Genomic DNA, 26,648 nt, shown 5'->3' on the forward strand with positions numbered 1-26,648 from the left:
AACCAGTTCTTCAGGTTCAATCTCCTCCAAGTTACTCTTTGCCCTCCGTCCTCCCCAATCCGGGGAAGTCAAGAAACACTGACACCAAGGTAGTGAATTAAGAGAGTCCCACTTTATTGAGGAAAGCACAGAGTATATATGTGTCCTATATCTACTATCTAAATCTACAGGATGACAGGGAAAAGTGAGGCATGTTCTAAGGGTCTATATAGAAAGGAAAGAAGCAACTTTAGTAAAGATTAGATGTTCTCTGCATGAACAAGCCACAAGCTGTTCCCGTGCCCACCATGAGCCACTTCTGTGCTTAGAGAGAGACAGCGAGAGAGACAGCAAGCGAGAGAGAGAGGTTTAAGAGACAAGTAGAGGGAGCGGATGACCTCAGGCGACCAGCTCGCGGTCAAGCCGCCATGTCATGGCTGATAAGCAGAGACCTTGCATTGGGTGCCTGAAGACAAAAAGGCTCCAGTATCTAACAATGATGAAACAGAAAATGAGTTCTTATAAACAGTACTTTTTGGGGAATTCACATAAATAGGGGTATAATAATAATAATAATAATAATAATAATAATAATAATAATAATAATAACAATAATAATAATTATTATTATTATTTACCTGTTACAAAGTTGAGACTTCAGCACCCTCTAGAGGCCAGGAACGGAAGACCATGAGTGGCAGAACTTCAGTTGGTGGGGAAAGCCATATTGAAATTGATCAAGCAAAATATAATAATGAAAGGATAATTGAAACGTGAAAATACTGTTTCATGGTGCACAATAAAGAAACATTTAAAGGAAAAATAAAATGTACATGTATTAACATGTTCCTGCAAAATGCAAACATATTCAGCACACACTCTTCCACAGTTTCAAATGCTTTACAGATCAAAGTTAAAATATCAAGTCTCAGGAGATTAACTAGAACTGAAATTATTCAGTCTTTGACTCTGGATTCTGCCCCACTCCTTGAGATCTACTATGGATAGCTACTCTGCGTGTGTCAGGCATAATAACCAGTTTTGGTGCAATAGAGACTCCAGGACTTTTCAAAACCAAGAGTAATATCCCTCTTGTCCTGGTGGAAAATCCATTTTCTGTTTTTTTCTGACACAGCAACAAGGATTCAATGTGTCAAAGTCCAGTGATATCTTTCAAGCATTTGAGACACATTCCAACAGAAGGTACACTGTACAAGTGTGATTTTGTTTTAGTTTTTTATTCTGGACCACACACACAGACACACACTAAGAGAATCTTGACTGAACTGCATTTTATTTACTTGCTGTATATTTTATAATTATATGATTTTATTGGGTTAATGTAGTCTGTACACTTGAGTTTCTCCAGTTTGCTCTAACATTACATACCTGAGTGTCAGCAGTATGGATCCTCCAGTCTAGCAGAGAGCTGCTTTACTCCTGAGTCTCTTTTTTGGTTGTAGCTCAGGTCCAGCTCTCATAGGTGTGAGGGGCTTGAACTCAGAGCTGAAGCCTGAGAAGAGCAGCCTTCCTCTCAGAGCAAACAACCATATAAAATGAGAAAAAAAGACCATAAAATCCCATGGGACAGAACATTGGATATTCACTATATTGTAACGTCTTACATTAAGCACCTTTTTCATCAAACCCCTTATATCCACCTTAATTCTATTTTAATCGGATGTTTATTAGTTTTTAAAGTGTAACTTCAACAGACAGAAAAAGAGCAAACAAATAGATAAATAGGGTTATTTCCTTACCTTACATGAATTCTATTTCAGATTTAAGATACATGCAGTCCTGCACACTGCATTGTGTATAGTGTACAATATGTACTAATGTTCCACTGCATCACTTTCACTGTAACCACCCAGGTAGAATCAGACGCTTCAGATGCGGATTGTGAAGAGGAACTTTATTAAGGTTCCACTAGATGATCAAAGGTAAACAATAATAGACAGAGAAACGAAAGGAGTAATCCAAATTCTAGAGAGGTCCGAGTCCGTGTCAAAAGCCAGAAGAGTAATCCAAAAAATCAGAAGATATCTTCAAAAAGGGGTCAGGCAAAAATCAGAAACTACGGATGGGACGTTCAATAACAAAACTTCGAAGCTCGTGTCACTTTTCCAACACTTGCTGATTCGACAGTGTACCAGAACTTGTAGAGTCACTTACCCTCAGGTGACTATGACATTTCACAGTTTGAAACCGACAATGAACCACCGGAAATGGGCGGGACTGGATCAAAGTTTTGGCATTATCCCATATCGCAATGATTATTTAACGGACAGTGCAATCCTAAGCGCCTTTTCTGTGGCAGAGAGTCATTTAAAAATAAAACTCCTACATCAAATAAGCGTTCCAAAGCATGGTTTCATGATTCACAGATGAGTGGTTACTTTGTTGCTAATATATGACTGATATTTTTTTTCCATAGGCCTTATACATTCTACAATCAATAATGACATTTTGAAGCATTTATTGCAACATTTCAATAATTTTTCAACAATTAAACATGATTTTCAGCGGATCAGAACAGACGAGTTGAACTTTTAAGACCAGACAGCATTAACACGCTTCGCAGTGTTAATCGGCACGCTGCAATCACTTTTTTCTGGCCATCAGATGTCACTCTTCTCTGATGTCGGATTTCAAGGCTCCAATGCTAAAGCTTCAATGGGGCTTCATGACTTTCAGAAACGATAAAGACCAAGCACAGGTATAGTACACAGGAAAACTAATCCTAGAGGCAATACTTCGCAGTGATTGTGTGTTAGAAGCACACCTAATATATATACCTAAACTCTCTGAACACACAGGTAAGTTCAATATTCTGGTGATGATGATCTGAATGAATGTCTCTGATTGGCTGAGTTGTTGGCTGGGTGCTGTACAGGCTGCTGGGTAGTGTAGTCTGGTTGGGAGTTGGGCGGTATGACAGTACCCCCCACCAAAGAGTCCGGGACAGCCGAGGCACGAGGATGACTGCGACGACCTCTCTTCAACACGGTGACCACTGGTCCCGCACCAGAATCCCCTGCAGGAAGGCGGGGAGGCTGGGGTCCAGTACATCACAGCAAAGATCCCAGCTTTGTTCCTCAGGGCCAAATTCCTCCCAGTCCACCAAGTACTGTGCCACACCTCCCATTCTCTGGGAGTCCAGAATGCGGTGCACAGTGTATACTGGGGTGCCATCATAATCAATCGGTTCCGGCAGGGTATCAACCAGAGAAACTTCATCCAGTGGACCTGAAATAACAGGCTTAAGGAGAGACACATGAAATGATTGAGGTGCGGATGTGTGATGGCAGGTTGAGTTGATAAGTGACCTCATTGATGCGCTTGGATACCTCATAGGGGTCGATATACTTGGGACCTAATTTGCGGCAGGACCCTGGCTTATGGAAGTCCATCATCGAAAGCCACACTCGGTCGCCAGATTCATAGGTCGGGGTGTCCCCTCTGTGTTGCTCTGCTGTCTCCTTATACCTTTTTAGGACGTGTTTGATGCACTGGTGTGTCTCCTCCCAAACCCTCTCACTACGTTGCATCCAATCGTCAACCGCCGGGATGTCAGCAGTTTGAGAAGTCTACGGAGCCATGCGTGGCTGATACCCTTCGAGTGCATTCTAGGTTATTAGGCCAGTAGAAGAACTAGTGAGGGAATTCTGTGCCATTTCTGCCCAAAGTAGGAATTTGGACTAATCTGAGGGATTATTCATGCGAAAGCACCATAAGAATTTATCCAGTTCTTGGTTAGTTCTTTCGCATTGTCCAATAGACTGTGGGTGATAGCCTGATGTGAGGCTAACAGTTACCCCTAGTTGTTCAAAAAGGAAGACCAGATGCAGGATGTGAACTGTGGTCCCCTATCAGATAATATATAGAAGGTCTTCTGGCAGTGAAGAGGTGATGAAGTCTCTGACTTTCAAAGCACTTCATCACGACTGACGTGAGGGCAACAGGGCGGTAGTCGTTGAAGCAGGAAGGCCGAGGTTTCTTTGGGACGGGGATAATGGTGGATCACTTGAAGCTGAATGGGACAGTGCGAAGCGTCAGGGAGAGATTGAAGATGTCGGTGAATATCAGGGCTAGCTGGTCTGCGCAGGCTTTGAGGACTCTCCCGACAGATACCGTCTGGTCCCGCGGCCTTCCTGGTATTCACCCATTTAAACACTCTCCGTGATGATGAGGGGGTGCTGTTCTATGGTTGGTTGCGCTGATAGCAACATTAGCGTTGTTAGCGCTAGCGCTGTTAGCATTAGCGCTGTTAGCACTAGCACTGCTAGATGTAGCCTCGAAGCGAGCAAAGAATGTGTTTAGCTTGTTCGCCAGAGACTCATCCGCACTCATCAGTCCGGAGGGTGGGCTTCTGTAGTCCGTGATCGTCCGTAGTCCCTGCCACACGGCTCTAGAGCCACTCTACTGGAACTGTATCTCTAGTTTCCTCCTGTAGCGCCGCTTTGCCTCCCTCACTGCCCTGCGCACTCCATATGCCGCAGACTTGTACTCTTCCATGTTCCCACTGATGATCTCCGCATTGTAGGCAGCAGTATGAGAGTTCAGAGCCTCGCGGATGGTTTTGTCCACCCAGGGCTTCTGGTTGGGAAACTTCTTGATAGTGGCTCTTGGAATCGTGTCATCCACCAGTTTCCAAATAAACTCCACTACTGCCTTCGTAAACTTCGTAAACATGAGTGCTGCACCGGAACATGTCCCAGTCTGCATCATCCAGAGCGTCCTGCAGAGTGGCCACCGATTGGTCTGTCCAGCGCGCGACCTCCCTCTGAACCGGAGCTTCCCATTACAGCATTTGTTTATATTTTGGTAGGAGGAAGATGGCGGCGTGGTCCAACTTACCAAATGGTGGATGAGTTAGTGCCTTTTAGCTGTCCTTGTATGGGGTGTAGCAGTGGTCTAGTGTCCTATTTCCCCTGGTGGGGAAGGTTACGTGCTGGTAAAGGTTGGGTACTGCACGCTTGAGGTTAGCACTGTTGAAATCCCCCCACCTCGATAAGTGCAGTGTCCCGGTGTTGTGCCTGAAACTGAGAGCCTCATGAAGTTCACACAGTGCAGTGTCCGTGTTGGCCTGAGGTGGAATGTACACGATGTTGACAATGACCGAGGTGAACTCCCAAGAAAAGTAGAAAGGACGAAACTTGAGGTTGATCAGCTCCAGGTTGGGTGAGCAGGAGCAGGTGAGAGTAACAACATTGGCATTGTTGCACAAGCTGTTGTTTACCATCACACACACTCCACCCCCTCTCGACTTTCCCGAATCTGCCGTACTGTCCATGCAGTGAACCGAGAAGAACTCGGCTGGCTGGATGGCGTGGTTCGGTACCACTGGTTTCAGCCACAACTCGGTGAAGCAGAGGAGGTTGCAGTCCCGAATGTCCCTCTAGAACTTTATCCTGGCCCGGAGGTCATTGAGCTTGTTGTCCAGAGACTGGACATTGGCTAGCAGGATGCTAGGTAAGGGAGCTCGGTGTGCCCAAGCCCTCAGCCTGTTCCTGATGCCGGCTCACTTCCCTCGAGGCGTTTTCCTCGCGTCGCGTCCTTTGTTCTCCCTCAGGATCTCCATTGGCCATCTTGGGTCCAGGGTTAGACACAGCTTGAGGTGAGTGCTATGTAGATTAAGAGAAATAAGAGCATCTCTGCTGTATAAGATACGCGTCATGGTGTAGGTGCCATCTTAGTCGAGAGATATAATATATTTCTAAAATTGGACCTCAATCTTTCAGCTTTCAGCCATATTATTTCTTTATGCAGTGGTCTAGGTCAAATGGGACCTCATTAGGAAGAGAGCTGAGATTGTTCGAAATATTCTGATATGAAACATATGAGTATCACACTAGTACCCTTAAATTTAATTTAAATTAAAAATCAAAACCCATAGAAAATGCCCTGAGATTGCATATAAAGTTTATATGTCATAATGTATATAGCACTTTGCTTGTACAGCTGATGAATAGCCTTTTTCTATGAAACCTTGAGTACTTTACTAGTTTGGAATATCTCTTCATCTCTTACTATAGTACAGTCACGGCCAAAGGTTTTGAGTCAAGCACAAATTTTGGTTTCACAAAGTTTGCTGCTTCAGGTTTTATGGTGGCAATTTGCATGAACTCTTGATTGTGAAGAGTAATCAGATGAATTGCAATTAATTGCAAAGTCATTCCTTGCCATGAAAATGAACTTGATCACAAAAATTACTGCATTCCAGCCACTGCAAATGATCCATAGAAGAAAAGGTGAGCGCTACCATGAGTCCTGTGTCATGCCAACAGTGAGACCATTCATGTGTGGGGTTGCTTTTCATCCAAGGGAGTGGGTTTGCTCAAACTCTTGCCTAAGAACACTGCCATGAATAAGGAATGGAATCAAAACATGTTGGTGATGAACAATGTTATTTCTAGCATAACGGAGCACCATGTCACAAGGCAAGTTTTTTTTTGGGTCCATGGCCAGGAAACTCCCTAGATCTCAATCCCATTGAGAACTTCTTGTCAATCCTCAAAAAGAGGGTGGACAAACAAAAGTGATCAACTCCAGGCACTGATTAGGCCATCAAGAATGGGTTGCCATCAGTCAAGATTTCACCCAGAAGCTGATATCCAGCATGCCAAGGTGAATTGCATAAGTCTTACAAAAGAAGAGTCAACACTGTAAATATTAAGTCTTTGCTTAAACTGGATGTATTTGTCAATAAAAAATGTTAAAAACACATGAAATTATAATTTCACTTCATTGTACCATATAAACACACACACACACACACACACACACACACACACACACACACACACACAAACACACATGCCACATAAACCCATCAAGCCTATCAATAACTCACCTCTTCAGAAGAGGTCATCTTGATATATAAGCCAACTTCAAGGGACTGAAACACATAGTAGTGAAAACAATACTTTACTTTTATGTACAGAACATATAGCTAAAAGAAAAAAAAACACAGCTATCATACATGGGATGTTATTCCAAACTCTTGTTTTTTAACATAGCCTCCATGTTGCATAGCAACCTAGCTAAGGTTCATGGAACGTACAGCATTTAATGAGAGCATAATTTATAGCTCATTAGTCAATATAGCTAGCAAGTTCAGTACTACTGAACACTACTGAACAGTAGTACTGAACTCAGGGATATGTTTAATAGTGAAAGTAAGAGCATTTCCACATGCACAATGTGAAGGAAACTCAAGGGATTGGTATCATATAGATGGATGCTCAGAGGATTCATCCTTTTCAAAATCATTGTAATTTGTGCTAATTAAATAACGACTTATTATTATTATTATTATTACTGTGTGCTGTAAAGTCGATTTATACTCATGCTGACCATATATGAATAGTCTTTATCCAGAATATCCTGTTTTGTCTTCAGTCATTATTTCTCAGTCATTAACAAACAAAACAAATCTACTAGAGTGGATTTATTCATTCTTCCCTAAAACAAAATAAATTAAAATACAATCACTCTTCCCCCAACTCCTTATCACAAAAACAGAAATACTACAACAAAGCAAAAATAACACGGCACCCACCCCTACAACTCCAAACAATAAGAAACAAAACAATACTCAATAATTCAGACAATCAGATAACTGTAAATGACTCTCAGTTTTCCTTTTTGACACTGGCTGTAATAACTCACTGCTGCTAATGGAGAAGCTACTCGAGGCATAAAACCTCTAAAGATTGAGTACCCATCAAAGCCTCTATCTAAGAACCTAGCAAATAATAACTCATAAGACCCTATTTAAAAAACCAGGGACAGAAAAAGAGCACAGTCAACTTCAACACCCCAAGCTCAAAAAGAGTCTACCACAGACAATATTTGTACCAAAGCAGATCCTTACAGAGCAGCATCTACCATGGCACACGAGGGGTCTACTGAGCAAGACACCCCTGGCCTAACACATTCACAACACAGATTTAATTATCCCTTTAACCAATCAGGTCGTCCATTGTTGTGACGATGTCATCTCAACAGCTCACTGCTTCTTTGTGCGCCCCTTGTGTGGGTAACCTGAAAAACAAATTCTAACACCACAGCACAAAGAACAACTAAAAAAAACAAAACAAAACCCAAGATTGTAACAGTATCTATCAGTCATGTCCAATAGCATTAAAACGCCACTGGTAACAGCAAATACTTCATTCTGACGGTGCAAAGGTGTTCAACAAATGGATATTGCTTTACTTACATATCTCTTTGTAGGGCCAGTTGTTGCTATGGCAGCAAGGAAGTTAGGAAACTGAAGGATATTCTGGAGAAACACTAAATATATGGTCACCATCAGTTTAACTCAACTCTTCACCTCCTTGAATTTCAGAAGCACTTTTCTTGCACAGCTGATGAAGGACTGTCCAAAACATTCTGTTTCTCAGGAAACCTTGTGTACTTCACTACAATTTGTTACTATCGCTACAATTTTTTACTTGCAGTGTACTGAAGCTTCTCACCTGTAATCCTTTCTGGACATACTCAGACCTCTACAACTTGTTTGGAATGCAGCAATACTACTGGTCTTCAATCTTCCGAAGTTGATGTCACTCCTCTGCTGCACTCCTTTCATTGGCTTCCAGTAGCTGCCCACATCAAATTTAAAACCTGACTGATGTGTTACCTGTTCACTGGATTTAGACTATATACTGTCCAGCTGAGTATATATAGTATATATAGTATACAGCCAAGGTGTTACCTGTTCAATAATAGGCCCTGAGTACCTATTACAAGCATTAAAATACAAGCAGTGCATTTTAATGCTTTTGTTTAATATCAGCTCTTATGTTGCCAACCATAGTGATTACCTTAAGGACATTAAAGACATTATTCAGGACTTCTGTTAGTTACAAGGTTGACTCACTGGATCAGGTTCCAGGATGGTTGAGAGGACCTATGGGGACACAGTGTTGTCAAACGAGTGTTTGTTATCTCTGATATTGTCCTCATTATTATTGTATGTCTGCTACTTACACTAACAATGTTCTGTTTGTTTCGAGTGTGTACTCATAGCAACATTATCTGTAATTTATGTAATCTGTCCTACCATGGTCTGGTGAGTGAAGGTTTGACCATCTAAATTTGTGTCTAGTTTTTTGTTAAAGGACTGGTTTGACTAGCGGCACTCTTATATGTACATGTTGACTAAGGTTGTAAGGTTGACTAAGCTTGCTTTGTGATTCTCCATTAGGGACTTGAAGGAATTCATATGTATTTCTTTTATCTAGTGATTTTTTTCTTATTCTGTTTTATATTACACTTGTACTTCTATAATTTTTTGAAAGTCTATGTAATTCTTCTGTGCCATGGTCACTGTCTATGAGGCATCAAGGTCAGGAGGTGATGAGTCTCAGGAGGTGAATTTAAACCAAAGACACATGTGACTCTTTTTACATGTGCTTCTTGAGATTAATTCAGTTTGTTTAAATACATGTTGCATAAGCAATGATGAGTTATGATTATGATGTCATGGTGAACAGAGCAATCAGCATGAAGGATACATCCATATACACACATACACACACCTCTCCTGCTCTCAATCACCTAGTTACTGATTATAATGAGGACTTGTGCCTTGTTCTGTCTCCCTTCTTCTCTCGCCCTGTATAAACCCCCACAGGTGTCCACTCCCAGTGCTGTGCATTGCTCATCCATAAATTGCCAAAGAAGATGTGCTGAGTTGTATCCTGCTCTTCAGTGTCTTCATGCTACGAGTCATTGCTGCCAGCGAGTTTTTATTTCATTTGTGCTTTAAGGCAGCTTGCTGTTTACTTGCCTTTATATAACATGGAGAATAAAGACACTCTATTACATTCATGTCTCACTCCCTCCCTGACACCATCACAATTACACTGGCAACCTGTTTTTGAGGGATGACATCTTTTATGCAAATTTTAGATGCTAATATTCTGTAAATCCAGACATTAAAAGAAATATTGTACTGTTGCAAAAAAGATTTAATACTTTATGTGGAAAAGTCAGAAAGTTGTTAAATTAAAATTTTAAACAGATGATGGGAAAAGGGACTCAGGACTCAACTTCCCACAGTGCCTTGACTTGTCAGGTGTTCAGATATCCAGCACAATGCCCTGGAGCTCTGGACTCAACTTCCCACAATGCCCTGGCTAGTGAAATGGAGAAATATGAACCCGAATCCTTCAGTGACTCCAGAGTGTTAATCATCACCGCCTGTTTCTCATGTATCTCTGTGTATTTAAGCCTGTTCAGTTAAGTCTGTCATTGTGAGGTATAGTAAGCATACTGAGTGGTTTCTCTGAATTATCATCTATGTATGTTCGACCCTACCTGTTCTCTGGATTATTATTGCTGTGAGTTTTACCCTGCCAGTTCTCGATATTATTGCCATGTGTTTGACCCCGTCTGTTTCCTGGATTATTATGGCTGTGTGTTCAACCTTGCCTGTTTTCTGGATATTGCCTTTTTAGATTTGCCCATGTGTACCTCTGTAGGTTTTCCGTCTAACTGGTTTCGAACTCCACCTGTCACTGTTTACTCTTTGGAATCTCCCTTGTATTTTTTTGCCATGTGCTGGTTTTGACCTTTGCCTGAATCTTTCTGTCTTGTTGCATGTATAAGTCTGCGAGTGCCTGAATATTTCTGTCTTGTTAGATGGATAAATGATAGGTGAAGTCAGAAGACACATGATTCCTCTATGGAAAGAATTCTTCCATGGAGACAACTGATATAAACAATGCACTATTGTATGTCACTCTGGACAAGAACATCTGCTAAATCTCTAAATATAAACAGTACTCTACTAAGAGCAAATGCAGGGTTAAATATCTCCTTTTTATCTATTGATCTATGGACATTTCCAATCATTGGCATTATGAAAAAATCGTATTAATCTTAATATTACATGTTTTTTAAAAAATAAACAAAAATAAGCCAGTTTACTTATCATTTTTATTTTTATAAAGTCTTTACAAAGTCTTAACAAAGGAACCAAAATCTATCACCCAATGTTGACTTTGTATACTAAGTGATGTACCAAAATCACCTTACAATGGATGAAATAATTGTACTAATTGTACTACTTTGTGAATATTTAAAGTAGATAATCACACAGCACTTGGGAATTGCTGCAGCATTGGGACAATGTACAAAAAATAAAAACAAAATCCTTTTTTTGTGAATTTCATCTACAGAGTAGAAAATGTAAAAGGTATATATTGTTCATGGCAATATTGATGAAACTATTCAAATAATAGCTACACATTTATAATATTCTAGCTTTTTCTCCACACATATTTCAATTGCTAACATCGTTGCTAAACTTTATAAAAACAAGTGAATTTTTAAACCTAATAATTTTTAGTTTATTTTATAGCAAAATAATCTTTCACTAATAATCTGTAATCTAATTAACTTTAACTAATGATCTGAAAATCTAAAGATTTGAAGCAGTGTCGCACACCCACTCTTCTGTATTAAAGTAGTACCCACATCGCCTTGTCCTGTCATAGTAATATTGCTCTGGAGAATGTCACTTATTAAAATGTCCCTATTATAATCTACAGCTATGAACTAATGATTTATTGTAAGAAACAAGGTTTTTAAATAGGTTTTTCTGAGAAGGCCACAGTTGGGTAATATGATTATTTATTCATATTAGGGGGCCTCTCAGTTCCTCATACTAAGGGGATTCTTAGTTGTTTTGCCCTTACTGAATTCTCACATTTCTTGTGAACACATGCTTATAAAAAGCTGTGCTTCTCTGAAATGGGTATATGTGTGTGTCTATAATTTTCGTGAATAAATTACACTTGGAAACAAACAAATATGAAAACCAAAACCAGCAGAGAGAAATATAATACCACTCCATGCCTCATTTACCTTGGTGAATCACACTGGATGGAACCATATCAACATCCTGTAGGATCTATGTCCAGAAATGTGCCATCTCTAAGGAAACAACCTAGGCAACTAGGTGAGTGTCATGATCCCATCAGCTTCACACCTTTATGATTATCATGTTCCACTTCAGTTCTGCTGACCATTATCCCAATTATTTTGTGGAAAAATATTTTATTCTTCCATTAAGTTGCCTTCTAGAACATGTGTTTTTGTGAGTTTGTGTTTCACCTACAGTGGTGTGTCTGTGAAAGTTTGTGTTTCACCACTAGTGGTAAGTGTGTCTGTGTGATTTTATGTTTTGTAGTGTAAATTATTATGTGTAGTTATCCAGCAGATATATAGTCAGCAGTAAGGTGATGTAGTGCAGCAGTAATATCAGCAGTGCAGCAGTATTCAGTGGTAAGGTGGTGTTCAGCAGTAATATCAGCAATAAGGTGGAGTTCAGCAGTAATATCAGCATTGAGGTGGTGTTCAGCAGTAAGGTGGCATTCAGTAGTAAGATGGGGTTCAGTAGTAATATCAGCAGTGCCATGGTGTTCAGCGGTAACATCAGCAGTAAGGGGTTCAGCAGTAACGTCAGCGGTAAGGTGGTGTTCAGTAGTAAGATGAGATACAGTAGTAATATCAGCAGTGCCATAGTGTTCAGCAGTAACATCAGCAGTAAGGTGGTCTTCAGTAGCAAGATGGGATTCAATAGTAATATCAGCTGTGCCATGGTGTTCAGCAGTAATGTCAGTGGTAAGGTGGTGTTCAGTAGTAAAATCAGCAGTAAGGTGGTGTTGTAATATCATCATTGAAGTGGTATTCAGTAATAATATCTGCAGTAAGGTGGTGTTCAGTAATAATATTAGCACTGCCGTGTTGTTCAGCAGTAACGTAAGTGATAAGGTGGTGTTCAGCAGTATGGTGATGTTCAGGGAATATGTAGGTGCAGTTAGCTGCTGTGTGCTGCCCCCTCTTCTTTGCTCATCTCTGTTTCGCTCTTCAGATGTAGCACGGGTGGAGCAGATGTAGAGCCGTCACCACTCACCACGGGCGAGAGGCGCTCCCCGCTGCTTTGCACCTCGGGCGGTTGGCATGGCGACTCGTGCACGCGCATGTGCTTGGCCAGGTGGTCAGAGCGCATGAAGACACGCGGGCACACGCCACAGTTGAAGCGCTTGGTGCCAGTGTGCGTCTGCAGGTGGCGCTGCAGCTCATCAGAACGCGTGAAACGCTTCCCACAGAACAGCCAGTTGCAGACAAAGGGTCTGTCACCACTGTGCCAGCGCAGGTGAGCCTTCAGGTGTGATGTCTTCGCATATGCCTTGCCACATCCTGGGATGTGGCAGTTGTGCAGGTGTTTGCGCTTCTCATCATCGCCTGCCGAGGCTCCAAGCGACTCCGCGCTGAGGCAGTTTGGACATCGGCAGGCGGTCTGGCCTGGAGCTCTGCTCCCAGATCGACGGCTGGGTTTGGGCCGGCTGGAGCCACTGGCGCCCTCTTGTGGCTCCTCCAAAGAAAAAGAGGCAGAGGAGCCGGGCTGCAGCATGTCAGGTGCTAACGGCTCCATTTTGAAGCTGTCGGGGGTGTAGAGTGGAGATGGTTGGGGTGATGGGGGAAGGCAGCACATCTGGCTCTCTGGATTGTAGGAGCTGACGGAGGGCTGGAGGCCCATCGAGCCTCCCTGACCCATGCCTCCCCCCCCACCCCCAAGCCCCGGTGCACCTTGCAGGTCCATCCACCCAGCAGCTCCGCCATGCAGATCCCACCATCCAGACATACCCACCTCCTCTGGTCCGCCAGGGGGTGCAGATCGCAGCCATGGCTCATATGGGTGCGCCATGGAGGGTGTGTGTGGATTACTGTGTGTGTGTGTGTGTGTGTGTGTGTGTGTGTGTGTGTGTGTGTGTGTGTGTGTGTGTGTGTGTGTGTGTGTGTGAGAGAGAGAGAGAGAGAGAGAGAGTCCCCAGGAGTTCTGTGGAGGAAGAGAGAGACACTTGGTTAAAAACCACCTCCAAGCAGATGCACACTACACAAAATTTTGTTTAAACTTTTAGGAACTTTACTGATCAGAATACAGAATTACTTCGTTAAAGAATGATGTACAATATAACACAACCATTTTTGTATTTTATTATAGCACTGTTCAGAAGTGGAAGAGAAAGATTAAATTTGTAATGCTTGCAAAAAAAATGTATTACATTTCACGTGTCTGTGGTTTGTTAAAGTACCGCTACATTTAGTTTAAATGTGACTGGTCTGTTGTCAATTATTTATTACATTGTAGACTAAATAACTTAATCAACAAGAGGTGCTTTATCATTTATAAATTATACATTCATACTGTAACCCTAATTTTATGCATGTTTATAGGGTTTCCCTGTTTCCATTCCCATGTCTTTCAGACCCACATAGACTCTAGTGTTCAGTAAAACATGTTTTTCTCTTGTATGGACAAAGTGTATTTTTAATTGCATTCCTGTAGTGAGTTCCAGGATGAGGGGGTGTGAGACTCAGAACTAATGTCTCCCCCTAGTGGACAGACTAGGGTGGTGTTACTTAGAAGTTTCATGCTGACGAATAGATTGTACCACAAAGGCACACACACAAAACGTTAATACAAATACACACATAGACATTTACTGACAACAGTGTCCTACCCTAAAGCTATATTTGCTCATTCCCATAGCGCCCCCCAAACACATAATGTGAGGAGAGACATAAAAGCATGTCCAGACATGGTATTTTAGACATATCACCCATACACACACACACACACACACACACACACACACAGAATCAGAAGCTTCTCAAGGGGGTACCTTTACAGTGACATGGGTGAGTGATTTGCTATTTTCACAGAATTTGTGTAGTTGTTAATGTATATGTATGTTCTTCATATGTTCAGTGCATGCAGATACCTGTGCGTGCATGTATGTGTGTGTGTGTGTGTGTGTGTGTGTGTGTGTGTGTGTGTGTGTGTGTGTGTGTGTGTGTGCATGCGTGTGTGTGTGTGTGTATGTATGTGTATTTATAGGGTTAGTTGCGAATACAGCTGCAGCTGCATGGATTTGCTGACAGCTGGAGCCCTACTCCTCTTGAATTATCAGAGAACGAGAGACATACAGAGAGAGTGAGGAAGAAAGAGACAGACAGAGATAGACAGAGTGAAAGAGAGAGAGACAGAGTGAGAGAGAGAGACATACAGAGAGACTGAGGGAAAGAGACAGAGAGATAGACAGAGAGTGAGGGAGAGAGACAGAGAGGGGGTGAGTAATGGAGCAAAAGAGACAGAGAGAGGGAGAGATAGTGAGGGAGAGATGGAGAGAGAGTTTGAGAGTTGTGTGAGATCTGGGAGGTGATGGCTAGGTTCCAGGATTTATTTGTATGCCTGTGTTAAGATGTTCTGGCAGACAGTTAAACCTGTTTGCTTTATAAATCACACACACACACACACACACACACACACACACACACACACACACACACACACACACACACACAAGTTTGTTGTGATTGTTAATGTTTCCTGTGAGACTGTCAGTGTATGTGTGTGTGTGTGTGTGTGTGTGTGTGTGTGTGTGTGTGTGTGGTCGCTTAAGAGCATGAGAATTAGTGATCACTCGCAACAGAAATGTAGCCACTTAATCTGTTTAAGACAGAACAGCACAGGAGATCCTGCGCATAGGGAACACACACACACACATACACACACACAACACAGTGCGGTTACAGACATGAGTGTGAAGCTGAATATGTGGGGGGGCTGATTTAGCTCTGTGTACTCAATATGAGCCACAAACATATAGACTCAGTTGAGCCAATACTGTGTGTGTGTGTGTGTGTGTGTGTGTGTGTGTGTGTGTGTGTGTGTGTGTGTGTGTATGCTTGTGTGTATGTGCTTGAGTCTGGAGGTGTAAACAATCACTAGAAATGCAAATCAGAAAGCTTCACACTTACACTTGTAAAAGCCAAGAGACATGAATACATGTGTACAAGCACACTTTTAACACACTTTAGTGACTCTAGTGGGTGAGTTATATCTGTGAGTGTTAGGGTTAGGGCTTCCTAAAGCTCACCTCACACACATTTTTCCTTCACTTCCCATATCATGGAGTAATTATTCCTTCATCTTTTAAACCTCTTAATCCAATTCAGTGTCTTGGGGCCGAGCTAATCCCAAGAGCACAGGGTTAGATGAGGACCAACTCTGGACATGCACCAATCCATCACAGTGGAATAATAATCAAAATTGCAAAATACAATAAACCCAGAAACAATAAATCTGTATTTCCTCTCCACATCTGACACCAACTTCAGATTTACACTGATGTTGAAAATGTAAATTACACTAAAGTTAAAACACTGATGCTGAAAGTGTAAATTATACTAATGTTAACACTGATTAGGATTAGGGATGTGAATTAGCGTTAGGGCTAAAGTTAGTGATGTGAACTAGGGTTAGGGTTAGGATTAGGGATATAAACTAGGTCTAGTTTTAGGATTAGGGATGTGAACTAAGGTTAGGGTTAGCCTTAGGGATGTAAACTTTAGGGTTAATGGAATAGAATGTTCTTAAGAAACAGGAAAACAGTTGTCAGTCATTTATAATGTAACAATAAGTAATGGCAGTCTGGAGTGTATGGTTGGTAATTTATGTCTTATGATGACACTTTTCCAAAGTTTTCCAAATTACAATTATGACTGAATACAACTTGAGCAATTAAGGACCTCGCTCAGGGGTCCAACAGTGGCAAGGGGGCTTGAACTGGTAATATTCAGATTATTACTGGGGTACCTTAACCACTGAGCTACCATCTCCCTGGATATTGTGCAGTTTAAGTGTATATGGTTGGTTATTTATGTGTTTACTTGATGTTTTTACTTGATGTTGTGCTACCTAACCCTAACCCCAATCTTAGCCCTCATACAATAACCTTTAAAAACATGGGCTTAAATGTGTTTCAATAGTGTCTGATACACAAACAGTAACATATACTGTTGGTCAATAGTGTCTAATATACAGGCACAAATATGTACAGTCAGTTATATTATTGTTATTATTATTATTACTGTGTATCAGACACTGATTTTATATATAGCTTATATTGGTCAGTTGTGTCTGATACAAAGTCTATAATATGTGCAGTCATTCAGAAGTGTTACATAGGCTAATATATTCAGCTGATCAGTAGTGTTCAGTCTGGTCTGTTATACAGGCACTATTGTTATACAGACAGTGATATACAGTATATATAGTCTGGGTTAGCGTCTGTTACACAGTCAGTAATATATGCCATTGGTCAGTAATGCCTGACCAGTAGAGGTGCCCACATACTTTATATCACTGTACTAATGAATTACCAGGATCAAGTGTACTGTACACACTGTGTGTGTGTGTGTGTGTGTGTGTGTCTGTCTGTGTGTCTCTGTGTGTGTGTTTGTGTTACTGAGTGAGACACTATAATTATTCTTTAACCCCAAGCCCTAACGTAAGCAAGAGGGAAGCACCCAGCTGATCCTATCTGGTCTACAAAAGCTTAACTAAAGAGCCAAATTTAGTGACCTTCACTCACTAAACCCCAGCACTGACCCACACACTACCCCACCACTGACTCAACCCTAACATTGACCCTCAAACACTAAACCCTAACACTAACCCTCACATACACAACCCTAACACTGACTCTCACACACTAAACTCCAGCACTGACCGTGACACACTAAACCCTGACACAGACTCTCACACACTAGACCCCAGAATTGGCCCTCACACACAAAGCCCTAACACTGACCCTCATACACTCAACACTGACCCACACACACTCAATTCAGACACTGACCCTCACACAGTAGACCCTAGCACTGACACTCAACCTTAACACTGACCCTCACACATTATCCCCAGCACTGACCTTCACACACTTAACCCCAGTACTGACCTTCACACACTCATCCCTAACACTGACCCACACACACTCAAGCCAAACACTCAACCTCACACACTAAACCCCAGCACTAACACTCAACCCTAACACTGACCCTTACACACTAAACCCCAGCATTGACCTTCACACACTCAACCCCAGCTCTGACCCACACAGTAAATGTAACGGCCAAATCTGTATCAGACATCCATGGGAGAAACACATGGGAAAATAAATTCTAATTCTAACTGAACAACTGTAAAAAATGTCTTTTTAATGAAAGTCAAATTAAATTGATTTTAGTGTTTATATTGGAGCTTTTACTTTTACTAGGGCAGTGGTAGCTCAGTGGTTAAGGTCCTTGACTTGTAATTAGAAGGTTGCTGATTCGAGCACCACAACTGCCAAGTTGCCACTGATAGGCCCCTGAGCAAGACCCTTAACCCTCAAGTTGTACTCAGTCATAATTGTAAGTCGCTTTGGATAAAAGTGTCAGCTAAATATAATGTACTTTATATGCTATATGAATTGATTCATTACTTACAAACATGAGCTCATTTAGAATCTTGCAGTTAATAATTCTGAATATTGATTGAAATGTTTTCTCCCACATAAGCCAAGCCAAGTAGTGTTATGTTTCTCATGACCTATTGGCATATATGCATCTTCTTCTTTTCACTGAAATATATATCAAAGGGGGGCACCCTCTAACAGCAGGCTGACAATGGACACTACAATAGTAACAAAATAGGCAATAAAGAGTAGAATAAATCGTGAAAGAGAAAAAATTTAATTAAAAGATAAACAATGAATGTCTATTGTATTACAACCCAGAACCCTCCCACCTTAACAATCAAACCCCACACACCTACCATAACATCCCTAACGCCCTGAGCCTAACCCTCCCACCTTAACACTCAAACTCCACACTCCTACCATAACACCCCTAACGCCCTGAACCTAACCCTCCCACCTTAACACCAAATCAGTCACAGTCAAACCTTCAAGCCTGTCTTATTCTGAGTTGAATGACACATGATCAAAGTGACTACAACCACTAAAGCCACTTTGTGTGTGTGTGTGTGTGTGTGTGTGTGTGTGTGTGTGTGTGTGTGTGTGTGTGTGGTCTCTGTATAGTAGAAGGAAGACCTGAGTGAAACACACACGCACCTCAAACATGTTATGTAATACATGTTAGATTACATGTTACAGATATATATATTACATGTTATGTGTTGTGTATTGTATATTTCATGTTGTATGTTATATGGTATATATTACATATTATATGTTACGTTATATATTACATGTTAGATGTTCCCCTCACCTTCCCACCTATATTCAGTAACACTCTTCAACTGAGAGTAGCCCATACTCAGTAAGATTGAACAACTGAGAGGATGAGCAGAATAGCTCTAAAATATCGGTTTATTTTATAGTTGTCTTCATAAGAAAGCAGCGTTGCAGAGCTCCTGAGTGCTAGTGAGTAAGCACTGGACACACACAGCCAGGAAGCACTCTCATCATCATGCCTTTGGTTCAGACCAGTTTCATCCAGTAGACATTAGATCATAAGAATTCACCAAGTGCAGTTTTAGCTAGCAAGATCTGGGTGAAGCAGTAGTGTGTGTGTGTGTGTGTGTGTGTGTGTGTGTGTGTGTGTGTGTGTGTGTGTGTGTGTGTGTGTGTGTTTCAGTGTAGTACACACAGTTTCCAGAGAAACTGGATGTTTCAAACCGAGATCCTTCATCAGCCGTGCAAGCAAATTGCTTCTTAGTTCTAGGAGGTGTAACCAGTTTAACTGTGAAACTATTTTCACCTCCTAGAACGTCAGAAACACTTTGCTTGCACAACTGATGAAGGACCTCTATCTGACATGTTCTTACTTTAGAAACCTTGTGTAGCCTACCATACTGAAATTTTACTGTCTTTAACTTTCAGTCATTGTATTTAAAAATAAGTGGTTATAAACCCTTTATTTGAGCACACTGCTTATTTGATCAAAAAAACCCTGCTTTGGCTTGTATGTTTGTCTGTCCACTAACGTTAGCCCAGTGGATCTCTTGGACAACGTGTCCATGGTAATTTGTCATGTACAGAGAGAAAGGAAGTGTCTGATCGTCTGATATGTTGCACTATCTTTTACTACTGGCACATAGCAGGACGTAACATACAAAGACATACATATACATACAGGGAACAAAAATGAACATAGAACACAATCATACACAAATATGTATGAACACAAACATACACAAACATGTATGTTTCTGTTTCTGCGTTTTGTCTTTCAGTGCAAACCATGGTAGGTTTTTTAATAATTGTAAAAGTATTTTAAAATTTTGAAAATTGCTGAACATTTAAAATAAATTAATCTTCAAAACTGGGCTAATGAAAAAGGTATTACCTGTTGAACAAGAGTACCATTCAGTGCATGTGGGAAGTTGTTCTGTCCATTAAATAACGCAGTCTCACTTCAGCATGATGGTCATATCCTTTCTTCTCGTCCCTGCGTGCCGTCGCGCATGGGGCAGGTATGCGTGCACAGCTGCTGGAGTTTATGACAGGACAACTTGACTCACGAGCCACACCTTTCCTGGAGTGCGCAGCCCTGAGTCTTTGAAGATGTGGTGTGAGTCTTAATGCTGAAAGAGACCCACTGCTGGTATCTCCGAGCAGATAGTCTCCCCAGAGCAACAGTGAATGCACTTTAAAATCAATAATTAGAACAATAATTATTGAATAAACAAAATGGGGAGGCTGAATATTTATACACTCAAGTCATGCCTCTTCCACCATCCAGATGTACATAGTTGTTCTCCTCTCATCTCTATCACAGCACTGTTAATAATTAATTACACACAATATTTGTTCCAGTAGGCAGGTTGCTCTCTGTGTTCATTATTCTCCTACAGACTACAGCCTACAGGACTACAGACTACAGACTGCAGTCTTCAGTCTTCAGTCTACAGACTACCAACTACAGCCTACAGCCTACAGCTACAGACCACATCTTACAGACCACAGCTACAGCCTACAGCTAGAGGCTACAGGTACAGCCTACAGCCCTTGCCTATAGATATAGCCTACAGCTACAAACTACAGCTACAGCCTACAAACTACAGCTACATCTTACAGACTATAGCTAGAGACTACAGGTTTACAGACTATAGCTACAGTTTACAGCCTATGCCTGAAGATATGGCCTACAGACTATAGCTGCCGCCTACAAACTACAGCTACAGCCTACAAACTACAGACTACAGCTACAGATTACAGCCTACAGCTATAGACTACAGCCTACAGCTAAAGCCTACATCTGACATAGCTACATCTACAGACTACAGCTATAGCCTACAGACTACAGCTGCAGCCTGCAGACTACACCTACAGTCTACACCTACAGTCTACAGACTATAGCTACAGCCTAGTGGATACTGTGTTTGAAAGGTATGACAGACGAGGTTTTGTTTCTCTGCCACAGAAGAATCATGAATCAGTTTCACCTTAAAGTAGGAGGAGGAAGGCTAAAAGAGGGAGTTAGAGAAGTTTAATGGTACTCAAAACACTCAAATAGTACTCAGAACATGCAAATGGTACTTAAAACACTGAAAACACATTAAACGTTTGTAAATGACCATGAAGTGTCTGTTTACTTGAGAAGATTCTGAATGATACATTTTTAAAAACAGTTTAAAAACAGTTTGAGAGAAAGAGTAACAAAACTGATCTGTAATCAGTCTCTGCTCAACCATCAGAACACACAGGCCTGTTGGTTTTGTGATCTCCCTCTCTCTCTCTCTCTCTCTCTCTCTCTCTCTCTCTCTCTCTCTCTCTCTCACACACACACACACACACACACACACACACACAAACAAACCTTCTCACTTGTCTCAACATGTCAGTTGAAAACCTCAAGCCACCTTAGACAGTTAGGAAACAATTTCATATCTTTTTCTCCCTTGCTCTCTCTCTGTCTCTCTCAACCATATCCCCCCCCCCCCCCCCCCCCACTAACTTTAATATTTTAAAACATCTGGGAAAGCGTATTCTCTAACCACACTAAATTATATCACAAATATTTTCATGTTAACATTAAAACACAAACATAAAGTAAAAAAAAAAAAAAAACAACTTTTGAAGCACAGCCATAGTAATAGCCTACTCCCTGCCCCCACACCATGTTTTACAGAGTGAGGACAGAATTTGCTCACAAACTGACAGACTATACACATCCAGATGTCTTCACAGTCTTACTCACACATCATCTCTCTGGTATTACTACTTTTCTGAAGGAGTTAATTTTTTTTCTGTATGCAAATACTGCTTAAGCAAAACTCAGTAATCAAAAGCAAAAGATTTTTATTCATAGATAGATAGATAGATAGGTCATTGACAGTAAACAAAATGTCTCTATGAGCATGCAACTCATTGATCCTGTAATGTGATGTTTATAAAGTGTTAAATCTACACATCTACAGTTACCTAATATTCCACATATAACCCCACATAACACCAAAATACCAGCATTAACACTAATTCACACTAACTTTACTGAGAGGAAGGGTTAGGGTTAGCAGGGTTAGCACTGGCTAAAGCTCACTGTAACTTCCTTTCCTTAAATTCCCAAACAGACAGCTGCTCAACGCCACATTTCCTCTGCCATGTTTGCCACTGGAAATCCACAAATCCTACTGGCGGACACACACACACACACACACACACACACACACACACACACACACACACACACACACACACACACACACACACACACACACACACACACACACACACACACACACACACACACACACACACACACACACACACACACACTCCCTCGTTGAGGTGCCCTGTGTTTAGCGTTGGGAGTCAGTCATTTTAGTGAGCAGGGCTTTGATTGTAGTGCACACCTGTATTTTCAGGTAGACACTTCCTCCCTGGCCCCGCCCCTTGCCTTTGATTCTTAAAGAGCTCTGGCGCCTCCATTACTGAGTGTCCGACTGGTTTAGAGTGCACAAACACACACACACACACACACACACACACACACACACACGAATACCCAAACATGCACATGTGCACACTCACACACACACACTTTATACAACCTGTTGGCTGTGTCTGCGTGTATGTGTGCATGTGTCTGAATGCATATGTATACAAAAAATAAACACAATGAAATATCATCTCAACTGAGTGAAGTAAAATAACATTCAAAATGAACTAATTTAAACCTAACACTAAATCAACCCCCCAAAAAGACTAAACATAATAAATAATATGACTGTGATGGAACAGACTTGTAAGTAAAGTAGTCTGAAATTGACTGACATTAATGATACAGGCCAAAAAACATAGAAATACAAGGTGAAAACGCAGAGTATTCTTGATTATCTGTATGTATATATACAGAAGCAGATCACATGCTGAGGTGCGAATGGGGCTGTAATGTGGGCCTTTACAGAACAGAGCTCAAAGCCTGGAGCAAAAGTGGAAAAGCAATTCATGCCCTCCAGTGCCCCCCCGTGGTCAAATGTAGCAAAATTCCCTGAGGTATTTGTAACTCTAAAATACTGCATCCAGTTAATTGCACCCATATTCCTGAACACTCACCTGCCCTTAAATCACAGGTTTGGGTTTTGAATTAGTACACATTTCACCATAAACATCTTAATATCTAGATTATGACAGGTTTGGTGGTAAAAATGATATGGCATAAAAATAAAGTACAACATTTAGAGATGAAAGAGTGACAGATGTCATACAAAACTTCATTAATGATTTTTGAATTGTAGGGTATGTTTTCTAAGAACTACAGATAAGCAGTTGTTATGTATATGTGTGTATATGTATGTGTGCGCTGGTTTGTCTGTCTTTTATGTGTTATTTATGTGTGTGTATGTACGTGTGCCCTGGTTTATCTGTCTTTCGTGTGTTATGTATGTGTGTCTATGTATGTGTGCCCTGGTTTGTCTGTCTTTCATGTGTTATGTATGTGTGCCCTGGTTTCTTTGCTTCTGTGTTGTAGGTTCATGCCAGGTCTTGTGGGTCATTTCCCTTCCGCACTTGGACCCAGTCCCAATGTTGCGTCTCCATGCCAGGATCACCAACCTCCGGCTCACCAGATAAAAGGAGGAAGAGGAAGAGAAAGAGAGAGAGAGACAGGCTGGTTGTGTTGGAAAAAAGACTTGTGTTGTGTTGTTACTGTGCAATTGTTTTGAATTCGACTGACTTAGAACTCGGTGTATGGCCTTGTATTCTGCCCCAGACTTTCAAGTTAATGTTCTCCCTCTGATAGTTGGCTGCTTTGCATATGAATATATATGTACATATCTAGTCTGTTGTAAATATCTTTCTTAAGCATAGCAGTGGATCACGGTGTTGTAAGAAGGGGCTGCCAGTTTGTTTTGAGGCAAATGGGTTCTGTGTCTGTGTTCTTTGGTGATAGGGAGCGAGTGTACGCTGTATTTTGTTTGTTTGGTTTTTTTTTTATCTTGGTCCTTCCTTACGTTGTTACGCTGATCCTCTGTATGGATGTATGTTTATTCCAGCACTTTGTAATACACTTGCTATGCACCGCATTGACTTCGTCTGTTTCGTTTGTTATTCCACTCACCAATCGCTGGCTGTTATTACATCATGTTGTAATGTTACAGAATCCTCTACCTAGACTGAGACGTGTAACAGTGATTGATCTTAAGAAACCAGAATGTGCCACTGATGCAAAAGATGACCAGCCCTGGTGCTCAGGCTGTATTCGTCCCTGAAACCTTAAAGGAACACATAATTATGGACCCAAACACATCACTATGGACCCAAACACTTCACTATAGACCCAAACATATCACTATGGACCAAAACATTACTATATACCCAAACACATCACTATGGACCCAAATACATTACTATAGGCCCAAACAGATCTCTAGAGACCTAAACACATCACTATATACCCAAACACATCACTGGATTTGCTGGATTTGATTTAATATTTAATTTTAACTTAATTGCCTTTAATTACTTTATGTGTGTGTTTTTATGTGGTGATCATGGATCAGGGATTAGAGTTAGGGTTGTTTCTTGTGGGCTGCTTATGTCAGAAAACATGGGCTAAAACAAGCCTCAGATTTGGCTCCCCTTTCTATATAACATTAAATGTAAGTATTTAAAAAATAATTATGCTGTGTTTCTTTCGCTGTTTAACACTAGCTACCACTATGACTGCAGTAAAATGTTACCTTTCTAGAAGGTTACTGGTGCAAGCACGCTTACTGCAGGATCCACATTAACTTGAATGATGATATTCATTTGTTAGTTGAATGATATTCATTTGTTAGTTGAATGTTTGTAAGGTGAATCTTAACAATATGTGAATACCATGAGAGTAAAATGTAGTCAAAATTACAGCTGTGTTCCCCTGAGGAGATGTTAGCATTTTTGTGCTAAGGGGAAATGTGCTTTACGTATATCTCTAATTTGGGAAGCAGGCACACTCTGCAGTGTGGGGGTGTATATGTTAGGGTGTGTGTTACTGCTAGATTCAGCAAAGAGAGACCTCACCTCAGAGCAAACTCAGGGTCTGACTCAGAGATCTGACCTCAGAGCAAACTCAGGGTCTGACTCAGAGATCTGACCTCAAAGCAAACTCAGGGTCTGACTCCAGTTCAAATATATATATGGTTGCATTGCTGTGTTTCTCCCAGGGTTAACGATCCAACAGTCGCATGGTAGTGTGAAACCATACTCGCATCAGCAAATCCCACGGAAGTGCAGGAGGCATGAGCAGTGGCTTATTATCATTTAAAGGAACAGGCACTCTGACCGGCTGTTCTGAACAGGGCTGTTTAGACAGGCTGAGAAGGGTGCTGTGTTTGATCCTTAGAATAGAATAGAATAAGAAAGTTATGAAAGAAAGTTTGAACCGCTCTGCTGTAGCCCCAGACTGGGCCCAGGGTACAAGACTGAACCACTCTTCTGTAGCCCCAGACTGGGCCCAGGGTACAAGACCGAACTGCTCTGCTGTAGCTCCAGACTGGGCCCAGGGTACAAGACTGAACCGCCCTGCTGTAGTCCCACAATAGGCCCAGGGTACAAGACTGAACTGCTCTGCTGTAGCCCCACACTGGGGCCATGTGTAGAGCCCTGGGCTCCCACAGAAAGCCTGTCCAGGCTTGTTGCTGGTAGAGGAAAGACTTGTTGTTTACTTGCCAACTAAATGGAATTTCCCATGAGAATAGACACTGTAATGAATAAAACACACATTTTCCAGACGTTACTTGACTTGTAATTGGAAGGTTGCTGGTTCAAGCCCCACTGCTGCCAAGTTGGCTCTGTTGGGCTCCTGAGCAAGGCCCTTAACCCTTAATTGCTCAAGTTGTACTCAGTCATTATTTTGAGTCACTTTGGATAAAAGCATCAGCTAAATGCCTAAAATGTAAATGTAATGTAGTGGGTTCCATGGTACACTTGTCTCGTTAGTTGTCATTTAACGTGTATATTTAAGTCCTTGTGTAATACTCAGTCCTTGCAGGTGTTTAACCCGGTGTGAGCTTTTACCAGCTATATAGTAGTGTTCATAGTACTGTATATCGTGTGATGCGTTTTGTCTCATTAGACGTAGTGTCACTGTTGTGTTTTACATTGTTTGTTACCCTACGCATGCTAATAAACATCTGTGTGTGTTCGACACGCTCTGTGCGTCCTGCCTCGCTTTCCCACGTCTCACATGACTTCTGTTCAGTACATTGGATTAACGAACATGTTTTAATAGACTGAATTTAATATTTATGCTGAGCATGTATTTAAACGACTGCCCAGAACTGGCCAAAAATTCATAATATCAACTTTGGT

The 26,648-nt window shown here is 41.3% G+C and overlaps 2 protein-coding genes across 8 annotated transcripts; both read right to left on the reverse strand.

Annotated features, from left to right (window-relative positions):
• Positions 1-98: 98 nt before the first annotated feature.
• Positions 99-8,852, reverse strand: LOC145652088 (uncharacterized). Of its 7 annotated transcripts, none has more exons than XR_014118299.1 (8): positions 8,705-8,852; positions 8,466-8,591; positions 8,207-8,280; positions 7,339-8,042; positions 6,836-6,880; positions 1,369-1,506; positions 618-682; positions 99-469 (listed from the first exon to the last, which is right to left on the reverse strand). XR_014118299.1 is itself a non-coding variant. In XM_081701528.1 (4 exons), the coding sequence occupies exons 1-2, from the start codon at positions 3,528-3,530 to the stop codon at positions 2,981-2,983; spliced, it is 462 nt and encodes a 153-aa protein (XP_081557654.1). In that variant the 5' UTR covers positions 3,531-4,929; the 3' UTR covers positions 99-469; positions 618-682; positions 1,369-2,980. The 7 variants fall into 7 exon arrangements, 1 of the variants encoding a protein (XP_081557654.1); XR_014118300.1 differs by having other exon boundaries at positions 1,369-1,510; XR_014118298.1 differs by lacking the exon at positions 7,339-8,042 and having other exon boundaries at positions 8,705-8,840.
• Positions 8,853-10,077: 1,225 nt separating this feature from the next.
• On the reverse strand, positions 10,078-14,209 carry sp6 (Sp6 transcription factor). The gene has a single exon (XM_081701527.1). It carries the CDS (start codon positions 13,706-13,708, stop codon positions 12,818-12,820), a length of 891 nt encoding a protein of 296 aa, XP_081557653.1. The 5' UTR covers positions 13,709-14,209; the 3' UTR covers positions 10,078-12,817.
• Between the last annotated feature and the right edge of the window lie 12,439 nt (positions 14,210-26,648).

This window comes from Electrophorus electricus, chromosome 18 (assembly GCF_041902795.1).
Source record: "Electrophorus electricus isolate QZ-2024a chromosome 18, ASM4190279v1, whole genome shotgun sequence".
NCBI classification, from domain to species: Eukaryota; Metazoa; Chordata; class Actinopteri; order Gymnotiformes; family Gymnotidae; genus Electrophorus; species Electrophorus electricus.